We start from the raw sequence: 24,998 nt of genomic DNA, 5'->3' as shown, positions 1-24,998 counted from the left end.
ACGTCCTCACTTGCTTATGTCCAGGCCACGCCCCTCATCATCTTTATTTACCAATACAAGGCGATAGCTGGTCAGTCTGGCACTATTTGGACAGGTATGATGACAACACAGTCAAAATTCTAACAAAGATGTTATGCTAGATTATCATAGTATAAACAAATAATTGGGGGTACAACCATTTAAGACTGGCACCTTTATTTCAACTGCACATGGATGGTGACTAAATACTCCAAGGAGATGCTACCATTTAAAAACATATAAGAAACTGACAGCTCATTTACTCACAGGTGCCACAAAAAAGTAAAACTGAGTTTGGGTGGAGTTATGTTTTATGACTGACAAACATTTTGGTCCTTATGTAACATACAGTATATAGCAATGAACCCTGAATGAGCTGTTGAATTTTAAAGGGCTTCCTGGTCACCCTACTGGTAATTTGCCTTGTTGCTGTACCCAGACACTGAACAACTCAATGATAGCAACAGACACACAGACTTCCACACTGTTAAGTATTTTTTCTTACTGGATTGGCTGTCCATTGGAGAGAGGGTTGGGAGGGGGGTGGACGTGGCAGGGTACAACAACAACAAAAAAACTCCACTGTGCTATAGGCTAATGAAAATTTGGTAGGTCACACTGACATCTTTAAGTATATTAGGTCCCTCTCACAGGCCAGTTGTGGACCTTTAGGCCCAGATGGAAAGTGTACTGTATCTTTGTGGACCTTTATGGTCATCCCCAATGCAAGGGGCATGAGATGCATGAACTGGACCTCCCAGAAACTAAACTGAAGGAAAGGCAAAACTGAGGAATATAAACCACATGTAAAATTTGACATAACATCCAAACGGGTACAAAGAATTGGAGTTACACAACATCAAGAACAAAGGATAAGTTTCACTAGGCCAAAACTGCTAAACAGTGATGCATATGATCAACGTTACATTACATTTACAATAACATACTATCACTAACTAACTAAACTAACCATAATATACTATAATATTGAGACACATCACATTGAATAATACAGGTACAAAGTTTCTTCAGTTTGAGTAATTTTGTCAGTTGCAGTACCTGCAAGAAAACAGAAACAACAAGGCATCAAGAAAATTGTAAAGCTCCATTATCAAAAGAATGACACTTCAAGGCATATGCTTTAGAGCTATAACATTTTTGATTCCTTTTTTTAAAGGTTCATCCATGTCTGAAATTCATTCACTTCCTTGTGGTGAAAAAATGTATCACCTTTGACACAACTCCTTTTATGCAATAACTAAAAAACTTGCAGAGATTGTGTAGCAGATGCAGTTAATGGCTTGAACACAGAAATCTGTTCTAGAAAAGAACTCACCTTAGCTAACTACAAACGTATATGCACTGATGGAGCATACATTCCTCAGTCTATCCAAAATGTCTTTGGATCACACTCTAAAGTGACCATGGGTTCTCACCATAAACTTGCAAACATCTAAGGCCTCGTACAAACGACCGAGTTTCTCGGCAAAAACCAGCAAGAACCTTGCTGGGAGATTTTTTTGTTGCCAAGGAAAACCGTCTTGTGTACATTTTCGTCGAGGAAACTGTCGAGAACCTCAACGAGCCAAAAAGAGAGCAAGTTCTCTATTTTCTCGACGGGAGTCTGATTTGGCTCGTCGAGATCCTCGACGGGCTGGTTTTCCAGAGAAACTCGGACGTCTGTATGCTAAGAAACCCGCGCTTGCTCAGATTAAAGTATGAGACGGGAGTAAAAGTAGCATTTGTAATGGAGATAACACATTTTTAAAGCTGTAACAGACAGAAAAGTGCAAATCGTCTCTTACCAAACTTTTATTTAACACGCAAACACATGAAATTAGCAAAAGCAGCTCCAAGAGTTTAGCCAGTGGAATCGAACTTCCCCTGCCGTTGTATGTGTTGTATGTCACTGCGTTTGAGAACGAGGAGATTTTGGCTTGACTGTGTGTACGCAAAGCAAGCTTGTCGAGTTCCTCGACAAGCCTAACAAGGAACTTGCATATTTAGGGGCTCATAGCCAATCCCCAGGAAGTGGGCCTGGCAGGGAACTAAGTGAGCCCTTAAATAGATATATTCATGCTAGCACGGCAGGCAGTGGAAGATGGAGATGCAGTGCTGAGGAGATTGTCGGTGGCCCTTGAGGGACCCCTGCTGGGGAGGGGTTTTGACCTGGGCCAGAGCTCAGGTGGCTGGCCTGGAAGGATCCTACCACAGGAAGCAGTTTGAATGAGGCTTTCCGGAGAGGCAGTAGGAACAAGGAAGGACAGTTTGAGTAGATCAGCACAGTGCAGGGACAGACAAGGGGAGTCGGGGAGAGGCTGCCACATGTAGAAGGTCTCTCTTGAAGACAGCAGTGTGCTTAAGTCTTCAGCCTTGACCTAGGAGATCTCCAGAATGTAAGCCCGGTGGACTGTGGCAGTGTGTCAGTCGGGTAGACTGAGAAGAAGAAGCAGCCAGGTGGGCTGGTGAAGCGGTAGCCAGGTGGGACCAGTGTCTACAGGGAAGCAGAAGGAATTGCAGGATGCAGTTCATTCCACATGTGCTACTTTTCTAAGGGACTGAGAGTTCCTAACCTGTAAGGGGCTGTTGCTAAGCTTACAAAAGACTGGTAGTTCTAAAGGAGTAAACCAAGCAGAGCTGTACAGAGGAGCAAGATTTGTGCAGGAGGAAGAAGTGGAAATTGTCCCTGGTTCTGTTGTTGTTACAATCAAGTTGGGCAGCCCATAATTCCAATCCCTATCTAAGTTACTATCACCTAATAAAACAACAAAAACAAGTTCAAGGTCTGTCTTCTGTGTCTGGATGCAAGTTGAAGATGCTATGTGCCTGGCTGTGCAGCAGTGGGGAACCCTGACATTTGCAACTGCGGTAGTGCTACACTTGAATAAAAAGATTGATGACAGTTCCTTAGACCTGTAGGGCTTAGGCACCCACAAGTAGTCCCAAACTGCATCCTCATGCCACTTCTGTGTGGCTCATTCTCATTCAAGAGGTCCTCTGGCACACATGGGTACTACAGTAAATATTTTTAAGCTTTACGCATAATTGCAGGCATGTTAGCTTGGTCAGTTCTATGGGGTTCCCACCTAGGTAGGACATGGGGATTGGGAGACTGCTTGACAAAAGCCTCAGATGGTTGTCTTTGTTGTTTTGCACATAGAGCAGTCCTTAGGGGTAAGTCACTTAGGACATTACTCTACTATCTCTCTTTACCTTTGCAGGAGTTTGTCATTGTGAACCTTTCAGCCCGGGTTGCAATAGAATTAGCAGGCCTCTGTTTCAGCTTCAACTTCCTCCCCCAGGCAAGGGGCCTGAGAAACATGAACTGCACCTCCCAGTAGCTTTACCCTCCCCAGGCAGCAGGCGTGGTGGGCAATGGACCTTTCACAACTACAGTACATCCGCTCCAGACAACCTGGACTTTTTTACATACACACCTTCTCCATGCAAAGTCGTGGAGGGAAGGACTCTTCCAGCTCCCACGTCACTGGAATAAACCCCTCAGTGATTGGTCAGGGCAGAATATTAATTCATAACACGGTACATTGTATCTTCTCACTCTGTCTACTGGAAAACACTTCTTAGAAGCAGAAAGATGCAAACCTACCAAACTCAGATAACAAACAAAGCTCAGGCTGGCTGGTTGTAGCCTAGCTGCAAACAATAAATTTAGACTAGAGATACTGCAACTTACATTGGGGTACCTACACAAGTATAAGAAAACAAACTGCACATAGCAAATATTCAGTTCTGATTGCTCTAAGCTACTAAATGTTGAATTTAAAACCTATCTATCTATCTATCTATCTATCTATCTATCTATCTATCTATCTATCTATCTATCTCTATCCTTACAGTTGCACGTTAGGAAGCACTGTACACCATACATTTAAATTCTCTTCTGTTCATGTCTCTGATGGCTGTTAATTAAAGACTAAAATTTGGAATATGCAAATATCCTTAGCTATAGTCAATCAAGTGTTTATCTTCTTCACTGACATATCATATGTTGTACTTTTTAGAACTGATAAGGACACTTTGAGGCAGAATCATGCTTCCTAATAAAAATGAGTTTCATTCTCATTAACTGTATACTTAAGTAGAACAAAATATGTAAAATATATTGTGATAAACTGATGTCCTCTGAGGTCATAGCAACTATAATGTGCAAATGTTATAAACGGACACTATATTATTCATTTATTGTAATGATCTTCAAAAAATATTACGTGTCTGTATAGAGATGAAAATAGAGTTGTTTATCATGGACTTTAATGGAAACACAGTTGAACATGCATAATTAGCATTTTGCCTTGTCCTTTGGTCAGCCAGGAGATGATGACCATGGCACTTCTTTTCTCTTTTCTGCCTGCTTGTTAAAACAGTTGAGGGAGATCATTGCTAAACAAGAAAGGAAAATATTTCATATGCAACATGGAAGACAAGCTGTCTTGCAACTGTTTCAAGTGATAGCTTGGTTTAAAAGAAGTGAGATGTGCAGCTAAGTAAAGAAATTGAATATGCACACATAAATCAATTTTAATAATGTAGAGTTGTGTAACTTGAAAGACATCCAAATGCCCTTTACTGGTGTTAGTTAATTAGTACATGCACTAGTGATTTATTTATTTCATTGTATTCATACACTCTCAGCTCAGCTGCTGGCAAAGCGTCATCTGTGTAACAATGAGGAATACAAGTATTTGCTTATAGGCTTGGTGGTCAACATAAAGAAATGACAAATCCATACAAAACAATGTCCACTACACCTTGCCTCTGCGCTCATTTTTTCCCCTGTATCTATAATTTAGATTGTAGTCCTGATATGCCAATACCTAATTAGAAACCATTAGGACTGAGTGGAAATGATCTAATTAAAAGTAGCAGGAAAAAGATTAGTAGTATTAAAGCCTTGCCACATACTGACCCTGTAACTTATGCATGCATAAAACTTATTTACTTACACTGCAAAACACAAGGAAATATACACATGCTAAAATTAGACCAGAATATTTTCTTAGCTTAATATTAGCAGGTAAATTGGAAATGATTACCAACTTAAATGTGCTGATTAACCACTGAAATAGAATCAAAAATAGAATAATTGAAAATAGTACAGTTTATTAAAGCATTGCCCTTACATACTGATTTTAATTGGCTAAATTCCTGAGTACAGTCCACCAGCTCTCATCCTTTTTATGCAGTTAATAATAGTTCCACCTTGAGGTATTTTTGATTTCTGAATTCAGTTTCAGAATTCTTTATTAAACCCAAAGATAAATTATTAAGATACAGCTACATTCAACAAAGACAACACAAGATCACAATAACGAACGGAACAAGACACAATAACACAATACAAATACCAATAACAGCAATTTGTACTAAATAAAACTAATTAAAACTATACTCTAATAAACTATCCATACTATCCATCGGCGGCCTCGTCCGGTCCGGCGTCCATCTGCAGCTTTGGCGGTGTCCTCCTCGTCGGGTCCGGCGTCCTTCTGCGGTGTCCTCCCTGCTTGATCCCCGCTTCCCGCACTGAGTTTGAACTACTGCACCAGCATATACCGAGCGCAGTACACTCGTGTATAGTTGGGCAGGCTCGGCTCCTCTCGCCGTCACGTCCTGTGCGTCCTGTACGTCCAGGACGTGACTGCGAGAGAACCCGAGCCTGCCCGACTATACACAAGTGTACTGCGCTCGGTATATGCCGGCGCAGTAGTTCAAACTCGGCGCGGGAAGCGGGTATCGGCGCACCCACGATTTTGCCCTGAATTTCAGGGCAAAAAAGTGCGCGATATACGCCGATAAATACGGTAACATAATACCAACATACAATAATCTCTAACGAGCAGGGCCCTCTGATCCCTCCTGTACTAAATTGTATTGTACCGTCTGCCCCATGTTGTAAAGTGCTGTGCAAACTGTTGGCGCTATATAAATCATGAATAATAATAATACAATAAAAACAACATAAAAATCTGGATCATAACCAGAATAAATTCTCACATCCAGCACTCACAGAGAAGAATTGTATAACTTGCTAAGTGTTCAACATCATGAGTGTATTAAAGGATCCCCCTGAGTTTATTGGGGGGCAGTTAGAGAATAGTCGCCATACTAAAACGTGCTGTCCAATGATTACAATAATTGATTAATTGTGTACATACCTTAATAGATTCTCAATATTAATTTTCTATTATTATAGCAGACCATTAATATAAAGTCCATTGTACTAGTTTTTACAAGTCCTGACTGAACAATGCCTGTGTTTGTAGGACCTACTGTAACAGAAATAAATGGTAACATTCTAGTTTTTAAGTCAGGATTGCTTCCTCCCTTCACAATGCCAAAGACAATCCTTGGAATGTTTCCCCACCCTGTCGTTAATTTCTACACCCCCTGTGGCCATACATGTTCCTATGAAGGACAACATAAAACCAAACAGGTCCTCCTTCACTGTAAAATTTACCACCAGTGTGCACAAATGTTAATAAATAAAAAATGGACTTAAATAAAAGGTGATGTGAGAGTCTATGTTCCTCAGAAAATCATTGCGCATCTACATATCCCGTATGATGTTTGCATATTACCATTTACTACTATGTTATTTCAGATGTGCACTATATCACTAGTAATCTTTGAATTACTTCATGAGACAGATACCAGCACCAGCAGACCCAACTTGGTGTCATTGTCCATCAAATCATATCACCCTTATTTGGATATGGTCCCTGTATGAAAGGGCCTAGATGATAAACAATAAAGAATTCTGTCTTGACATTAAACACAAAACTGTTAATGTGGTTTCACTGTTATATTTTTGAGCACTTTAACAGTACAACACAAGATACACAGGTAGTAGACTATACCTTGCCAGAGACTGCAGATCATTTCCAAGGAGACTGCAGAATAGTTAGGTACAGTAAAAACATGAAACAATAAAAGTTTTTTTTTTTAATGTAACTTTTAAATTTTTATAGTTTTATTACTTAAATGTGAGACTTTACAAAACAAAAATGGGAGTGTCTCTTGGCTTTTTAGAGCAAAGAAATTATATAGAAGCTAATTTATTGCCTCGCAGTCCCAGCTTCATTACTTGGAATTCCATTAGTGAGCCTGGGATAATTTTCCCCTTTATTTTTAGATGTATCTGTTGTCATATTTTAGTCCAGGATCACCGCTAGCCGCTTGTAAAAAGTAACAAATGTCCAAAAACAAAATAGCTTACGTCAGCAAAAAAACACAAATCAGTCCATAATGTATTCAATAACACAAAAACATGGCAATGGTGCATCGCCACCAAACCGGTTGCACACTGGGGTTTTGGGGTTTCCCATCTGCTCCAGAGGTCCCAAAGAGGTGGCTATCACAGTCAACGACCTTGGCTCAATCCCAGACAGGCTTTGTTCATTCTTCTCACTCTGGTGTGTCCAGCTCATGCATGCATGTGCGTGTTCTCTCCCTTTTTTACTGCCAGGTGCTGACTCATTCCATCTTACTTTTTTGGACTCTGAGGCATCTGGGTTAACCCCATTCAGGACCAACGTCCCTGTAATCAGAGATTGGAGGTTCTTTTCACCCTCTTGCAACCTCTGAAATTCCAGGCCCCTAATAATGACATGGCAATCCAGAGAGAATACTGAGGCCTCGTAGACACGACCGAGAAACTCGACGGGCGAAATACATTGTTTTGCTCGTCGAGTTCCTTGTGAAGCCGTCGAGAAACTCGACAAGCCAATTTTCTCCATTCCCGTCAAGGAAATAGAGAACATGCTCTCTTTTTGGCTCGTCGAGTTTCTCGACAGTTTCCTCGACGAAAGTGTACACACGACCGGTTTCCTCGGCAAAAAAATATCTCCCAGCAAGTTTCTTGCTGGTTTTTGCAGAGGAACTCGGTCGTGTGTACGAGACCTTAAAGTCATTCCTCTCCTCTCTAGTTGGGCTATTCTGGAGACCCTTACCCTGCATGGGTGAGAACCCCTCAACATACCTTCAAATCATCCCGTTAAAGGAACCACAACCCAAATAGTGGAGACATATACCTGCCATTCAGGAAGCAACCCCTGCGTCCTGTACACTATATATTCCACGTGTGTTTTTGCATGATATAGTCCATAGGCAGGAAGGAGGTTGATGATCCAGAGATGATGGGGAGGAAAGAGCTTCACAAAGGACCTCATGAATGGTTTAAGTATGTTAAATGAAACTAAGTACATTTTTATACTGAATCACACTCTATACTGAACTTTCACAGTGGGGTGGTGCTATGTTATTCAATAGTGTGGTCTCTGTAAGCGGTTTTATGGATGAAGTCATTTTTCATTTACTGTTGAATTGCTATTTTTGATGCATACATCACACCACTGCAACATTTTGCTGGAAGCTGTGGGTCTGTAGACTTGACAGAAGAAAGCTTCCATCCCCTGGGCTTATCAGCATAGGAAAAGGAGGAGCTGTGCTTTTGATCCATTTCTTACTGTAGTGCATAAAAAAGACTGGAAAATTGGGCTAGAATGATGTGAGAATAAAAAATGTGGAACATTGAACGGAACAGGAAAAGGATAGACTGCAGCGTGAGAAAAGTGCCTTTCAAACTGTCAGGGTTTTTCTGTTCGGCACATTTTTACACTAACGATTATGCCAGTATGATCTGCTACAATTCTTTGATGTTTAAATGTCTGTTTCTTATTCTTTGGACTGTTAGGTTTGTCTCATAGTTTTATTTCCCTCCAGCAAGAGCATGGTGCCACATGTGACTACACTGCTAAGTATCTTGCGGATGAGTATCTGCAGACAACCTTAACTTGTCAGGTTGTTCTGATATTAGAGAAATTATTAACAACTATGATGCATTTACAAATCAATAACTTAAAGTCTATAAAAAAAACTACGTTTGTAAAAAGGGTATACACAGGAGGCACCCCTTGGTACACTTTAGAGGTATGAATACTGTCATACAACATTATGTCTAGACCTTCGTGTTTTGCCTCAATTTAATTAGGAATATTAATTTGTTAAAATAAACGTGCTTTTATCATGTAGAGCAGAGCAACACATTTGAGTTAATGCCCCATAGTCCAGGTGCTGGTGCTAGGGTTATAAGTGCCTGAGTGAAGTCCCCAATCCTCAAAGTCAAGTTAAAATAAAATCAGACACGCTATATAGAGAAATGCTTAGTCCAAAAAAATAGTACGAAAAACTGTGGCTGTTGGTTTATGAGAGGATGAACAGCCGGCATCGGTGTGTTATTTTTTACAAATTGTATGAAATGGGGGCATTTCCACTGTCCACCAATGTAAAGGAGGATTCTACACTGACCATTAACATAATGAGGGATTCTACACTTACCACAAACGTAATGGGGGATTCTGCTCTGACCACCAATGTAATAGGAAATTTACATTGACCATCAATGTAAGGGAGGATTTCCACACTGATCATGAATGTAAGGGGGGGGGGGGGGGGGGGTTACACTGACCACCAATGTAAAGGAGGATTCTACACTGACCATTAACATAATGGGTGATTCTACACTTACCACAAACGTAATGGGGGATTCTGTTTTGACCACCAATGTAATGGGAAATTTACATTGACCATCAATGTAAGGGAGGATTTCCACACTGATCATGAATGTAAGGGGGGGGGGGGGGTTACACTGACCACCAATGTAAGGATTATTCTACACTGACCACAAATGTAAAGGTGAATCTACACTTACCACAAATGTAAAGGGGATTCTTCACTGACCACTAATGTAATGATAATTTTACACTGGCCACCAATGCAAGGGGGATTCTACACTGGCTACCAATCTAAGGGTAATTCTACACTGACCACCAATGTAAGGGGGATTCTACACTGACCACTAGTGTAAGGGCTATTCTACACTGGCCACCAATGTAAGGATGATTCTAAACTGACAAACATATGTAAGGGGGTATTTAACACCAATGGTTTGGATAATGTGACCACTTATATAATAGGGGTATTTACAAAGCCATCAAATAACAGGGATTTTACACTGACCACCAATGTAATGGGACAATTTAAACTGACCATTAATGTAACTGAGGTATTACAAAGACCACAAATGTAGCATAGACATTTACACTGACCACTTGTATCATGAAGGGATTCTCCACTGACTACCAAAGTAACAACGTAATTTACACTGAACACCGATATAATGAGGGTATTTACACTGCTCCTTAATATAACAGAGATTTTACACTGCCACCAATGTAATGAGACAATTTAAAAGGACCAACAATGTAACAAGGGTATTTACACTAAGCAACAATGTAACAGAGGAATTTACATCAACCGCTAGTGTAATAAAGTAATCCTACACTGACTACCAATGTAACAAAGTAATTTATACTGACCACCAACATAATGAGGGCATTTACATTGCCTATCAATATAACAGGGTATTTACACTGACCACCAACATGACATTTACACTGATCACTGGTGTAATGAATGGATATTACTCTGAATACCAATTTAAAAAAGTCATTTACACTGACCATCAATTTAACAGAGGCATTTATACTGGTTGACAATGTAACAGGAGCATTTTAGCGGTCACTGAAAATTTCCCCGATACACTGGGGTTGTCAAGCTGTGGGAAAACCAATTAAATATTTTGGCTACGGAAGAGCATGTGGCTTACTCCCTTTACTCTCATGTAACAAGGCCGGTGTTTGTTGATTGTCATTTGGGTTCAATCAAGGTCATTTCGATCCAATCTCTTTGTGGTTGATCAACACCACCATTTTATCATTTTGACTGCTTGAAAATTTTTTTTATTGAAAGTATGATCGCTCACTTAAATTGCCACTATATGACCAGCTTAAAGCGGACCTTTGGTAATTTTTTCATCTTTCTATCTATTAAATCCTCTGCCCTTGTTGTTTTAACTTTGGATAGTAAAACATTTTTTTTCTGCCAGTAAATACCTTATACAGCCCACTTCCTTTTTCTTGTCTGGTTATTAGCCTAGGCTTATGCCATCATGCACAGCTCTGTCTCTCTCACTCGAGAGAGAGTTTACCAGGAAGGGAGGGGGGATGAGTCATAAGAGGGCCAATGAGTGTCTGTGTAAATCCAGGAAGTTAACAGGAAGCAGTTTCAGCTGCCCACAGTTAAAATGGATACAGCCAGAATTACTGGAGGGAGATTTCTGCAGCATATTTGGCAAGTACAGAATCACATTATATATAAAATAATATGCAAAGTGGTTGGAGGGAAGCTTCAGAATGGCAAAGATTTTTTAATTACAAATTATGTGAGCAGACTGAAGTTCCTCTTTAAGGATGCCCAATCAATCAGACAAGTTTTTAAAACAACGTATTTTTTTCTGATCGATGCTCTTGCTGAGCTAATACTGACCTCCCTCCACTTCCCTGTGCACTCCTGTATTATCCTTTGACATAAACCTGTTGCCAAAATAGGAGCAAGTACATGAGGCACTCTACATACAGTACTCTCGCTCTACCACTCTACAATTGATGTCTAATTAAGAGAGAAGGAAGGTTTGTTTTATTTTTATTTCTTTAGAAATCATATTTACCTAGGTCAGTGGTCTCCAAACTGCGGCCCGAGGGCCAGATGCGGCCCTTTGCTTGCCTTTATCCAGCCCTTGGGGCAGTATCCCTCCCACTGATACGAGACACTATTCTGACATCTGACACCGACAGTGGAGCACCATTTCTCCCACTGACACCACTAATGGGGCACTATTCCTCCCTATGATACCAACGATAGGGGCACTATTTCTCCCCCTAATACCATATGTTTAGTTCCACTGATGCCAGGAAAATTTCCACCCCCTGCTGGCCAAAGTCCGGCCCTCCAAGAGTCTGAAGAACAATAAACCGGCCCTTTGTTTAGAATGTTTGGAGAACCCTGACCTAGGTGGATGCAGCATCGGTCCGATTTTGCATCTGTTCCCTGCTGGCTCTAAGACTGAGAACTGAGTAATCAAAGACTGCTTATCGCTCAGTTCTCAGAGATCTGGTGACAGTCACGACTCTCTGCTCTGCCCCGGCTGACCCATGATCTTAGCGGCTCACTAAGAGGCTGCCAGGTGCTGGTCCAGGTATCTGGTAGATCCCGACCATATAGTCATGATCTTTCCTCAGCCTGGACAGGCTCTGTGATGCTAGACGACAGCAGGTCAGCTCTAAAGTTATAAGTCAGCTTTCAAGTGAATCCAAATATATTCAACCCCTACCTGCTAAATAAATTTCAGTGTTGTGTTACACCTCTAATTGTCATGGAGCTTAATTAATTCTTTGAGAAGTGTCACAAATAATTGCACACATCTTCACCTAATTGTGCTGTATTGGATCCTCACATGTTCTCTGTGGAGGAGTTGGCGGCAGCTCATTCACATTAGATGCTTTGTTTAGAAATGTCCTGTGTTCTTCTGTCCAGGGATGGATGGACTTGAGAACATCAGTGCCTTAGTACTGTAGAGTCTGTTCCCACTAATCAATTGGAAAAAAGACTTGCATGCTGCATTAGGAAAGTGAAATTAGGTCCTTCAAAATGTATCAGAAATACAATTTTTTACATTAAAACCAAACTCTAAGCATTCCTACCCCCTGAAGGCCATCCTAGTTTTTTGTTTGTTTGTTTTTTATACTGGCCTTTTCCAGATGTTTTTATACTGCCCTTTTCCAGGTGTTTTCAGGCCAGACACATGATTTGCAGGGTCCTCTTTCGTTTGCTCTTTTCCAGCAGTGGCAGTTGTGGTGCAAAGAGTTGCACTGACGTATTTAGAGTGCCACTCTCTGTATCCTTACACTGAAATTGAAGAGCATGAGTTGGTTTGCTAAATAGAAATGGACAGATAAAAGTGAATGTATGTCCATTTACATCTGGCTGCTTATAGGGCAGCCATTCTCATCCAGGGTTCCATGGAATTCTAGTGTTCCTTTCGAGGTTCTAGGGGTTTCTTGAGCTGTGGCTGAGTGAACTTCCATCGGATGGTGCCTGCATAGTTCCAGAGCCAAAGCTGTTTGGCAAAACCAACAGCATGACACAGCTATATGTTTAGCTGTATGTAAGGGTGGCATTCTGACCATCATTGTCAGGTTTGCATTCTTTTCACTCACCCATATAAGGGGCATTTTCACCATTAACCCCTGATGAATTGGTTTTAGTAAGGGCCAGTCCGCAGCTCCATGTCTGAATGGACACAGAGAGCTGTGACTCGGCTCAGGTGCCCCCATAGCAATCTGCTTGCTGTGGGGGCACTCGACAGGGGGGAGGTTCCAGGAGCTTCGAAGAGGGACCCAATAAGGGGAGGGTCTGAGCTGCTCTGTGCAAAACCACTGGAACAGGGCAGGTAAGGCCCCACACACACGACCGGATCTGTCCGTTGGGATTTATCCGTGGATCAGTTCCAGCAGACAAATCCGGCCGTGTGTACGGCCTAGCGGACATTTTTCGACGGACATTTCTCCAGACGACGGTTTTCAAGCGGATAAAAATTTCTTAGCATGCTAAGAAATCTATCCGCTGGAAACCTGTCCGTCGGACTGATCCGGTCGTCTGTACAGACTCACCGGATAAGTCCAAGCGATCCCCATCCCTCGCATGCGTCGAAGTGATTCGACGCATGCGTGGAAGTATTTACCTTCCAGGGTCGCGCACGTCGCCGCGTATGTTTTCCACGGGGATTTTGATCTGATGGTGTGTACAGCCCATCAGATCAAAATCGGGAGCAGAAATGTCCGCTGGAAACGGTCCGGCCGACCGTTTCCAACGGATATCCTCTCGTGTGTACAGGGCCTTATGCCCCGTACACACGATCCGAAAATCGTATGGAAAATGCCGCTTTCGAAACGATCGTACGATAATCGGATCATTAGTACAGCGCTTCCGAGAGCCGATCAGGACAGTTCATCCGATTTTATTTATCGGACATGCATGAAAATCTTTTTCGTACGATGCCAGATCGTCCGATTTTCGTATAATCAGTACAGCTGTCGTTCGAAAATGCAATGCAAATGCATTACAACACATGACATCACTTCCGATTTTTTATTCTGCCGTACGAGAATTTTCGTGACTTTAGTAAACTCATCAGATTCGACATGAGATTAGCATACAAAATAAAACGGACGATCATTCGTCCGATAATCGGATCGTGTGTACGGGGCATTAGTGTAACATGTTTGTTATTGTTATATTTAAAAAGAAAAAGGATACTTTACAGTCACTTTACCAGTGTATTTGTTTATGGATTCTGTGTTGAGATGGAACAGAGAGTTCTTGTGTAAAAGGGGCTCCAGCTCAAAAAAAAATCTCTAAGGCCCCGTACACACGAGAGGATCGATCCGCTGAAATTAATCCGCGGATCGGTTTCAGCGGATAGATCCGCTGGTGTGTACGATCCAGCGGATATTTATCCGCGGAAATATTTCGGGCCGACCGATTTCCAGCGGATAAAAATTTCTTAGCATGCTAAGAAATCTATCCGCTGGAATCGGCTCCAGCGGATCGATCCGGTGGTCTGTACAGACTCACCGGATCGATCCGTCCGAACCCATCCCTCGAAATGCGTCGTAATGATTCGACGCATGCGTGGAATTCCTTATATGACAGCGTCGCGCACGTCGCCGCATCATCATCGCGGCGACGGCGCGACACGTCATCGCGATGGGAATTCGGCGCGGATTTCGATCCGATGGTGTGTACACTCCATCGGATCTAAATCCTCAGAGGATTTATCCGCGGAAACGGTCCGGAGGACCGTATCCGCGGATAAATCCTCTCGTGTGTACTAGGCATAACTACAAACATTTTACATTTTATACAGGATACATCTTTATACAATCAGGGGTTGGTTTACCTTTACTGACTTTTGCCAAAAAATAATCCATATGCATGGAGTCATAAACATGCAGTGGTCACTTTTGTAAACATATATTTAATTTTTCAGCAGCTTATATAAATGTCGCCCCCTCTATGTCCAGGGCTGTTGCAATAAATCATGGGTCCCAGTACAGCCTACCTGACAGGGTTCCCCTCTCAGCCTGGGTGGGTGTGTGGGTGCAGGTGTATGGCTCTGAACAAACCACTCATTCACACCACCAGCACATCTGTGTGAATGAGCACTTAATTGTGTGGCCCCCCTGCAGCTGCTGGAACTGTCCACACCAAAAAGCTACCTGGGCCCCTTCTCTGTGGCCCTGGTCCTGCAGGTAGCAGAACACAACACACATCAAATGCATGGCCACAGAAACGCACAAGCGAGTACTTTTGTTCCCTACCCATGCACAATCCACTCTTTCTTTCAGCTCAGTGTTCTGTGAGAGTGGAAAAGAGGACTTTGTACAGTATGAGCATGCATGGGTAGGAAACAAAGCTGAGTGCTCGTTATGGAGTTGCCGGGACTGCGCACCTGGCGCTCAATACATTCTGCTCTCTATGGGACAGACAGGGGAAAATAATTATATAAGCAGCTGAAAAAGAAACCATTCTTTATAAAAATTGACCATTTCATGTTAATGTAGTGAGCGCCATGTAGTTCACAGGAAGGTTTTTGGCAAAAGTCAGTAAAGACGAACTAACCTTTTAGATACAAAAACTCATCATGAAATACTCAATAAAAAAACATGGTGCCCTCTACCAGCTTTCTAGTAAAAGTAATAGATTTCAGGAAGTGTGTGATATGTTTTCATCTACAAGGTCATGGCCATCCCTATGCTTTACAGCCTGTCACTCTTCAAGTGGCTGACTGCCCTGCACAAATCAGAAATATTGATCCCCTTGTAATTATGTCAAAATCTAAAAAGGAAAAGTCTTTGTTGTCAGGGTAGAACACGGCCATAAGATGGCTCAGCAAAGCTGTGTGTGTGTGTATGTATGAGGGTTTTATATATACAGTATCTCACAGAAGTGAGTACACCCCTCACATTTTTGTAAGTATTTTATCATATCTTTTCATGTGACAACACTGAAGAAATTACACTTTGCTACAATGTAAAGTAGTGAGTGTACAGCTTGTATAACAGTGTAAATTTGCTGTCCCCTCAAAATAACTCAACACTCAGCCATTATTGTCTAAACCGCTGGCAACAAAAGTGAGTACACCCCTAAGTGAAAATGTCCAACTTGGGCCCAAAGAGTCAATATTTTGTGTGGCCACCATTATTTTCCAGCACTGCCTTAACCCTCTTGGGCATGGAGTTCACCAGAGCTTCACAGGTTGCCACTGGAGTCCTCTTCCACTCCTCCACTATGACATCACAGAGCTGGTGGATGTTAGAGACCTTGCGCTCCTCCACCTTCCATTTGAGGATGCCCCACATATGCTCAATGGGTTTAGGTCAGGAGACATGATTGACCAGTCTATCGCCTTTACCCTCAGCTTCTTTAGCAAGGCAGTGGTCATCTTGGAGGTGTGTTTGGGGTCGTTATCTTGTTGGAATACTGTCCTGCGGCCCAGTCTTCGAGGGGAGGGGATCATGCTCTGCTTCAGTATGTCACAGTACATGTTGGCATTCATGGTTCCCTCAATGAACTGCAGCTCTCCAGTGCCGTCAGCACTCAGCCCCAGACCATGACACTCCCACCCTGTTGCTTGACTGTAGGCAAGACACACTTGTCTTTGTACTCCTCACCTGGTTGCTGTGACACACGCTTGAAACCGTCTGAACCAGGGTCGGTGCTATCACTAGGCAAACTAGGCAGCCACCTAGGGCGCACTGTTTCCACTGGTGTTCCTACTCTCTTGTCTCTGCAGCAAGCAACTAAGTCTCAGCATCAGCAGGCAGCCGCCACTCCTTTTGCACATAGTGTCAGAGGCGCAGCGGCATCAGAGGACTGTGTCTGTGTCCCAACTCCCGAATGAATGGAAGCAAGCAAACATTCATTAATGAGCACTGGTAGGCTGCATTTGATGGGCGCTGGTGAGGCTGCATTGATGGGCGCTGGTGAGGCTGCATTGATGGGCGCTGGTGAGGCTGCATTTGATGGGAGCTTCATTAAAAAGGTGGGGTATACATGGGCAGGGCAAAGGGGGTGAAGTCAGGGGTGAAGCCAAGGGGGTGGCAAAATCCTATAGGGGAGAGAGTGTATGTGTGTGTATTCCTATAGGGGAGAGTGTGTGTATTTATATAGGGGAGAGAGAGTGTGTGTGTATTCCTATAGGGGAGAGAGAGTGTGTATTACTATAGGGGAGAGAGAGTGTGTGTGTATTCCTATAGGGGAGAGAGAGAGTGTGTGTGTATTCCTATAGGGGAGAGAGAGTGTGTGTGTATTCCTATAGGGGAGAGAGAGTGTGTGTGTGTATTCCTATAGGGGAGAGAGAGAGAGTGTGTGTGTGTGTGTATTCCTATAGGGGAGAGAGAGAGAGTGTGTGTGTATTCCTATAGGGGAGAGAGAGTGTGTGTATTCCTATAGGGGAGAGAGAGTGTGTGTGTATTCCTATAGGGGAGAGAGTGTGTGTATTCCTATAGGGGAGAGAGAGTGTGTGTATTCCTATAGGGGAGAGAGTGTGTGTATTCCTATAGGGGAGAGAGTGTGTGTGTGTGTTCCTATAGGGGAGAGAGAGTGTGTGTATTCCTATAGGGGAGAGAGTGTGTGTATTCCTATAGGGGAGAGAGTGTGTGTGTATTTCTATAGGGGAGTGTGTGTATTCCTATAGGGGAGAGAGTGTGTATTCCTATAAGGGAGAGAGAGTGTGTGTGTATTCCTATAGGGTAGAGAGTGTGTGTGTATTCCTATAGGGGAGAGAGTGTGTGTGTATTCCTATAGGGGAGAGAGAGCGTGTGTATTCCTATAGGGGAGAGTGTGTGTGTGTGTGTATTCCTATAGGAGAGAGTGTGTGTGTGTGTATTCCTATAGGGGAGAGAGTGTGTGTATTCCTATAGGGGAGAGAGTGTGTGTGTATTTCTATAGGGGAGTGTGTGTATTCCTATAGGGGAGAGAGTGTGTATTCCTATAAGGGAGAGAGAGTGTGTGTGTATTCCTATAGGGGAGAGAGTGTGTGTGTATTCCTATAGGGGAGAGAGTGTGTGTATTCCTATAGGGGAGAGAGAGCGTGTGTATTCCTATAGGGGAGAGAGTGTGTGTGTGTATTCCTATAGGGGAGAGAGTGTGTGTGTATTCCTATAGGGGAGAGAGTGTGTGTGTATTCCTATAGGGGAGAGAGTGTGTGTGTGTATTCCTATAGGGGAGAGAGTGTGTGTGTGTATTCCTATAGGGGAGAGAGTGTGTGTGTATTCCTATAGGGGAGAGAGTGTGTGTGTATTCCTATAGGGGAGAGAGTGTGTGTGTGTATTCCTATAGGGGAGAGAGTGTGTGTGTGTATTCCTATAGGGGAGAGAGTGTGTGTGTATTCCTATAGGAGAGAGAGAGGGTCTGTATTCCTATAGGGGAGAGTGTGTATTCCTATAGGGGAGAGAGAGAGTGTGTGTGTATTCCTATAGGGGAGAGAGTGTGTGTATTCCTATAGGGGAGAGAGTGTGTGTATTCCTATAGGGGAGAGAGAGAGAGTGTGTGTGTGTATTCCTATAGGAGAGAGTGTGTGTGTATTCCTATAGGGGAGAGAGTGTGTGTATTCCTATAGGGGAGAGAGAGAGTGTGTGTGTATTCCTATAGGAGAGAGTGTGTGTATTCCTATAGGAGAGAGAGAGAGTGTGTGTGTATTCCTATAGGAGAGAGTGTGTGTGTGTGTGTATTCCTATAGGAGAGAGAGAGAGAGTGTGTGTGTATTCCTATAGGAGAGAGTGTGTGTGTATTCCTATAGGAGAGAGAGAGAGAGAGTGTGTGTGTATTCCTATATGAGAGAGAGAGAGAGAGAGAGAGTGTGTGTGTATTCCTATAGGAGAGAGAGAGAGAGAGTGTGTGTGTATTCCTATAGGAGAGAGAGAGTGTGTGTGTGTATTCCTATAGGGGAGTGTGTGTGTGTGTGTGAGCGGCTGAAAGAGTGAATGGACCAGTTCGTTGCTCGGCAGGTTGAATAGGTGTGAGGCGTGGCAATGAGCCGTATCCCCGCCCCGTCTAGCCTGCAGGCGTCCCTCCCCCAGCTCTCCTTAGCCCCGTAGTGCTAGTATCACTGCAGTGCAATCCTCCTCCTGCCGCCGCCACCGTTTTGCCTGTTCTTCTTCCATTGAGAGGCAGTCCGGAACTTCATCTCCCAGCCGCCCCCGGGATCCGTACCTCTCGCAGCCATGAGGGAGCTGCTGAAAGGGTAAGTGCGAGCGGCGGAGGATGCCGCCTTCTCCGGTGTGTGCTGTGCCGTGCAGCCTTCCTTCCTTCCCGGGAAAGTTTGTGTGTGTGTGAGAGGAAGGAAGGAGCGAGCGGAGCCAGGTAATCTCTTCCCTGGGAGGAGGAGAGCGGAGCCCGGCTCAGCCTTCCCTCCTCCACATCAACACATGAGAGCCGGGAGATGAGTGGAGGGAAGAAGGAAGGCTTGTCACTGATTGTACGGCTCTGTGTGTTCTGGAGGAGCACTTCCTGCTCTATACACTCAATGTAGGACATTCCCAGCAATCTCATCCCTTCACATCTCACCCCCTCATCCATATTGGGGACATCACTGTACACACCTATCATCTCTATTCACACTTCACTCAAAGGTCAACTTTCTGTATCACCACCTTCTATCCATCCTTCCATCACCATCTTCCATCCTTCCATCACCACCTTCCATCACCTCCTTCCATCACCTCCTTCCATCCTTCCATCACCTCCTTCCATCACATCCTTCCATCCTTCCACCTACTGTCAGCCATCCCTGCATGCTTCTTTCAGGGGAGCACATCAGCAACATGGGGCTCTAGGCACAATATATAGAGAGAGACACTCACATCATACAATGTGCAATCAAAGGCTTTCATCATTGGATTTATGATTGCTCACATTACACCCCCAATACCTTCTCCTCCTTGGATCTATATGACTGTTGTACACAACTGGACTGGGAAGTATCCCTATGGGCAGCTGAATGTCGGCAGATGTGCGTCCCTTCACATGCAACTGCGTTCAGCTTCATTGGACCAAATGGAATAAGTTTGCATCCAGGACTACTATTTCAGAGCTGACCGCATGTGGGCTGATGCATGTCCATTTTTACAGTTCAGTCATCCAACCTGGACTGATCCACTACTACTGGACTGTATAGTGTGTGTATATAATCACACGTGCTACTATATATTGTACCATGGGGATAGTGTATATCAAGGTCTTCTTATTTTATTTATTATGTGTTTGAGGTTGCACTAGATGGACTCAAGTCACCTTTTGTGTGTGTGTGTATGTATGTATGTATATGTGTGTGTATGTATGTGTATGTGTGTGTGTGTGTGTAATATATATATATATATATATATATATATATATATATATATATATATATATATATATATATATATATATATATAATGCCTCACTGAAAGCTTGAAGACTGACACCAAGTAAACCTGAATAGTACACCTCTCAAGTCTTGTGAGTGCCTTTTTTATTTTATTTTTTTTAAGCAAATATTTCCTGTCCGAAAGGAACACAGTGTCAAGCAACAACATGTAATTATTGTTATTGTTATTATGCTTCTTTTTTTTTGTAAACAATTGTCCCACCTGCTTCCTTATTCTTGTACAGAGGCAGCACTCATTATGCCAGTGATAACACTTGTATTAGCACCGCCCCCCATATATATATAATGATTTTTAGGGAGAGACAATGTTTTAATATGTCGATTGTGTCTCCGTATAGGTGAGCTGAGATTTATTGTCTGTTTTTTTCGCCGTAGCGATAATTCACTTTTGTGGACTACTTTTACATCCAATAGCCTGTAGGGATAACTTGACAAGAAAGAGCATCCCTTAGTCATAAATATCTTTGTGAAAGAATATTGCCTTAGGATACCTACCTGTATTCTTTAGCCAGAATTGATGTTGGACTGAAATAACCCGAGACAGCCTCCGAGTTGAAGAACGCTGTGTTTTGTCAGGCAACATACCACAGGCTTGCTAGAAATTTGACTCGGAATTAAAGGTAACTGTACCTGTTGCCTTTTAGCAATGAGCATTCCTTCTTTATTTTTATTCAACACCTCCAAATGGAGAGGAATCCTATTTCAGGATTTGTGTATGACATGCACAGGGTGATAGAAAGGCATTGCAAAACCTAGTAGTGTTTTCCCTTTTTATTTTTACCTTTTAAGAGAGCTGCACTTGTACAGTGAGAGTTCTAGTTGTAGGATACAGAGACAGGCAGAGGAATTCAGGAGGTAGTCAGGAAACATGTTTATTTGCTCTTAGATTGTAAGCGCTAATGAGCTGGGCCCTCTGATTCCTATTGTACTGTCTGCCCTTATGTTGTAAACTGTTGGCACTATATAAATCCTGTATAATAATAATAACTGACCACTTAATCGTTATGCCCTGTTTTTGGGTGCTGAATCAGCTCCATTCCTTGCTGTATCCCAGTTACCAGGAAAAAAAGGGTCAGGAGCTTGGTATCAGCTGGCAGGTCTGTCCAAAAGCCACAATAACATGTAATCATTACCCTCATCCTCCCTGAGAAAGTAAATAGAGTTGAAAAAAAAAAGCGTTTTAATGCAGAGCCGACCTTTGTACCATGGGAAGCATTGTGTAAAATAAGCAACAGCAATCTCCATATAGACTTAAGCCCCTTTTATTGGTTTCTTGGATGCACAGAGCTATGATGCATTAAAATGAAAAGTTCTGCTAAGATCAGCCTGATCCCTGGATTTAGGACAAAAGGATTGCATGTGTACAGTACAAATCGGTATATGTAAGTGCTCCAAAGTAGCGATGAATATTTCCTGGCACCATTCGCTGAATACCTGCTTCCTTCCTGAACCGTACATAGTCGCAGTTTGTCACTATGGTGATTGGGCTGTCATAAAATATGCTAATTCCCTTTGATGCCTCTTCTAATGCACCTTAAACAATCGCTGTTTTTCTCCTGCTCTGGGGATAGAGTTATGAATATAGATGGGTGCCAGGATGTTTGGTTATTCAGGCAGTGCAAAACATACTAAATTGAAGGCTGAAAACTAGGTCAGCATTGTGGGATGGTAAAGTCTTTGGATTCTCTTTCTGGTGTGGGCACATTTTTACTTTTGCATATAGTTGTGGTGACTGGTATGGCTGCCTACAGGGAGGTGATTGTTCAACTTTATTGAAGCAAAGCAGCTAAAAATCATTTTATCTTGTTGCGATAAATACAGCAGAATGCTACAGGTACACTTTCTGCTAGCTGCCTTTGTGTCCTGTCATCACAGATAGTTACTAGGTTATTTACTATACGGATGGCCATAGCGTGCTGACCTGAGCCAAGTTAGGTGTAATGTTTACTCTGTAAGAATGTTATTGCCTGCTCATCTGTTTTCTTTGAGAATGTAGATCATGTATTTTGTTAACTGTAGCATGCAGTGTTTTTGTATCTACGTGCACTTATACCGGCAGATTTATTTCCTGTATTTATATGGCACCTATGCGTTATGTGGTGCTCTTCTTCACAGCGCATGCAGTCATTCACATCATACCCTCCTCCACAGGAGTTTGCAATGACATGTTATACAAATATTCATATGTAAAGTTCTTAAGCTGCAGGCACAGATCAGATAGTGTCACATTTCATGTCAGCGATGTCTAAATAAATTTACAGGAGACTTCATTGGAACTTTGCAGTCTGACTTGTAAGTTTTCGGCTTGTCAGTGGATAAGCCCGAAACAGTTTGATCTTTTATGCTTTGCTTCTGTAACGCTACAAGAGTCGCCAATTAATGGCTATTATTGTCACTGCATATGTGCAGAAAATCTAAGCTTGAAATTGATTGGTGTTCTACCATGCTGAGATAAAAATAATGTAGACAACATGAATGTTATTATTTCATAATTATCAGATCTCATCGCCATCTCTTTGTCCAGAATACTTACCTTTTTAGTCCTCTCTGTGAAATGTGCTTGTCCCTGTATTGTGCTGATCTTTCCCTGATAAAACAATGCGATTTCACCGTGTGTGTGTGTTTTTTGGTTATATTTCAGTTCTGATATGCAGTTGTATTGTCGAAGTCTAAATTTAGTTCTGTACACTGAGCAGTCATTAGTCTTGAAAATGTCAACTTGCGTAGACCATAATGATGTTAGAGGTTAGACTTGGCGATTTCTGAAGAATCCTGCTGGTCTTTCTTGACATTAGTCAGATGTAAAGTGTGCTTGATAGCAGTTTCGGTAAAGCAGGCTGTTTTGGGTTGCTTACAGTGTAATGGACAATGATGTGTGAAGTGCAGATGATATACATACAACTTTCATCAATGTAGAGGTGCTGGGATGGAGAATGACAAGTGCCTAATGCAGAGGTTCTTAACCTTTTTTAAAGAAAAAAATGGGACCACTTGGCTACCTGTCCAGACCTCCAAAGGATTGCCCATGATGTCCCCATGCTCTTCATCAGATATTGAAAATTATCAACATCACCAGACCTATTTGGTACTGGTATGACTTCGAAAGATGTCAATAGTGTGGTATTACTTTGCATATGGATAGCTAGGAGAAGAGCAGCTAAATAACATTTTATAAGGGTTTTATCACATATTCTCAATCTATCTTGCATCAATTTGATTTCAGGATCAGTAATACAGAGAATCCTTTTTAGTTTAGATATTCAGTCCCACGCTACTATCATTTGGTTCCCATATCTCCAAAGGAGCTATGCACATTGCCTGTTTAGGAACCCCTGGCGTATTGGTTGATGTATGTTCTGGTCTTGGGCTCCATTCACACTTTAATGCACTGAAGCGCTGCTTTTTTGTAGCAGCACCATTCATTTGAATAAGCCTCCCTTCGCTCCAAAGAAGCTCATGTACCAACTTTTGGCACAGAGCCTGGTGCGTTTTTCATTGCGTTTTTTCTTTTCTTCCATGCAGCAAAATTGCGTCATTAAGAAATAATGGCATTGCAAACATGTCCCACATTTTGCTGCAATTCTGGAATCCTCAGGCAGAATTGTGTGATTCGGTCCACGATTCCAAAATGCTCAGGTGTGAATTGAGCCGCCTTATCAAAAGATATAAACTTAGGATAGAAATATATATGGGCTGGCATTGCCTACTTGTTTTAGGGCAGTCATCCATGTCCTTCTCTCACTACTAGGTGAGTCACTGACTTAAAAACAATCATGGGCAAATCAGATGTAGGAATTCCTAATAATATGTTTGTGTGAGATCAATGATTTACAATGCTCCAGGGTTAGGATTTCAGCCTCGGAGCATGCATTATCAAATACAGGTCAGAAAGGGTGGATTCCTTTTTTCTCTCCTGACAAATTCCCTTTTAAATATGTCTGCATAATGTGGCAGAATTAACTTGCAGTTTACTGTATATTTTGCACCTGGCTGAATTAGTTTTTTTGCCTGAGAGTGATAGTAAACTCGCTGGGTGGATTTTTACCCAAACAGGTGTGCTCATAAGTTTACATACCATGGGAGAATTTATGATTTATTGGCCATTTTTCAGAGAGTATGAAAGATAAAACAAACTTTTTTTCAATCATGGTTGTTGTTTGGCTGAAGTCATTCATTATCAATCCACTATTTACTCTTTTTATATTTCAATATTTTTATTGAAAAAAAAAGAAACTGGTCTCGAAATGAACAGACACATCAATAGAACAAAGTCGTCAGATAATCCAATATCACAATACAAAAATATAAAGTATTATCACTGAACATATCTGTCCTTTAATCATTACAGCAAAGTGTAAAATTAGTAATATGTATCCAAATACCAATGGGACTGAATAATACATCCTCCCCATGAGCCTGGATCCCACCATGAACAGTGAGTGGCGGAGACCCAAAACCACAAGGAATCCCAGCAGCGGACCCTGAGATTATCCCAGGGCCCACTACCGCATAGGCCCCATAAGTGATCATCTGTATTGTTCAGATAAATACCAGGAAAAACAAGAAAGTA

The 24,998-nt window shown here is 42.3% G+C and overlaps 1 protein-coding gene across 3 annotated transcripts in view; it reads left to right on the top strand.

The window, feature by feature from the left end:
* The window catches only part of DMD (dystrophin), a 2,981,380-nt gene that overhangs the window by 2,701,596 nt on the left and 254,786 nt on the right, over positions 1-24,998 (top strand). Inside the window, exon 1 of one of the 3 annotated variants that reach the window (XM_040336501.1) lies at positions 19,058-19,243. The exons of the other annotated variants lie outside the window; for them this stretch is intronic. Coding sequence (XP_040192435.1) covers positions 19,224-19,243 — 20 coding nt within the window. The 5' untranslated portion in view covers positions 19,058-19,223. Of the gene's footprint in view, positions 1-19,057; positions 19,244-24,998 lie in introns of those variants that run through there. 3 annotated transcript variants of the gene reach the window in all.

This window comes from Rana temporaria, chromosome 2, assembly GCF_905171775.1.
Source record: "Rana temporaria chromosome 2, aRanTem1.1, whole genome shotgun sequence".
Taxonomy (NCBI): Eukaryota; Metazoa; Chordata; class Amphibia; order Anura; family Ranidae; genus Rana; species Rana temporaria.
Note: the sequence above shows the minus strand (reverse complement) of the source record. Positions and strands in the feature narration are given on the sequence as shown.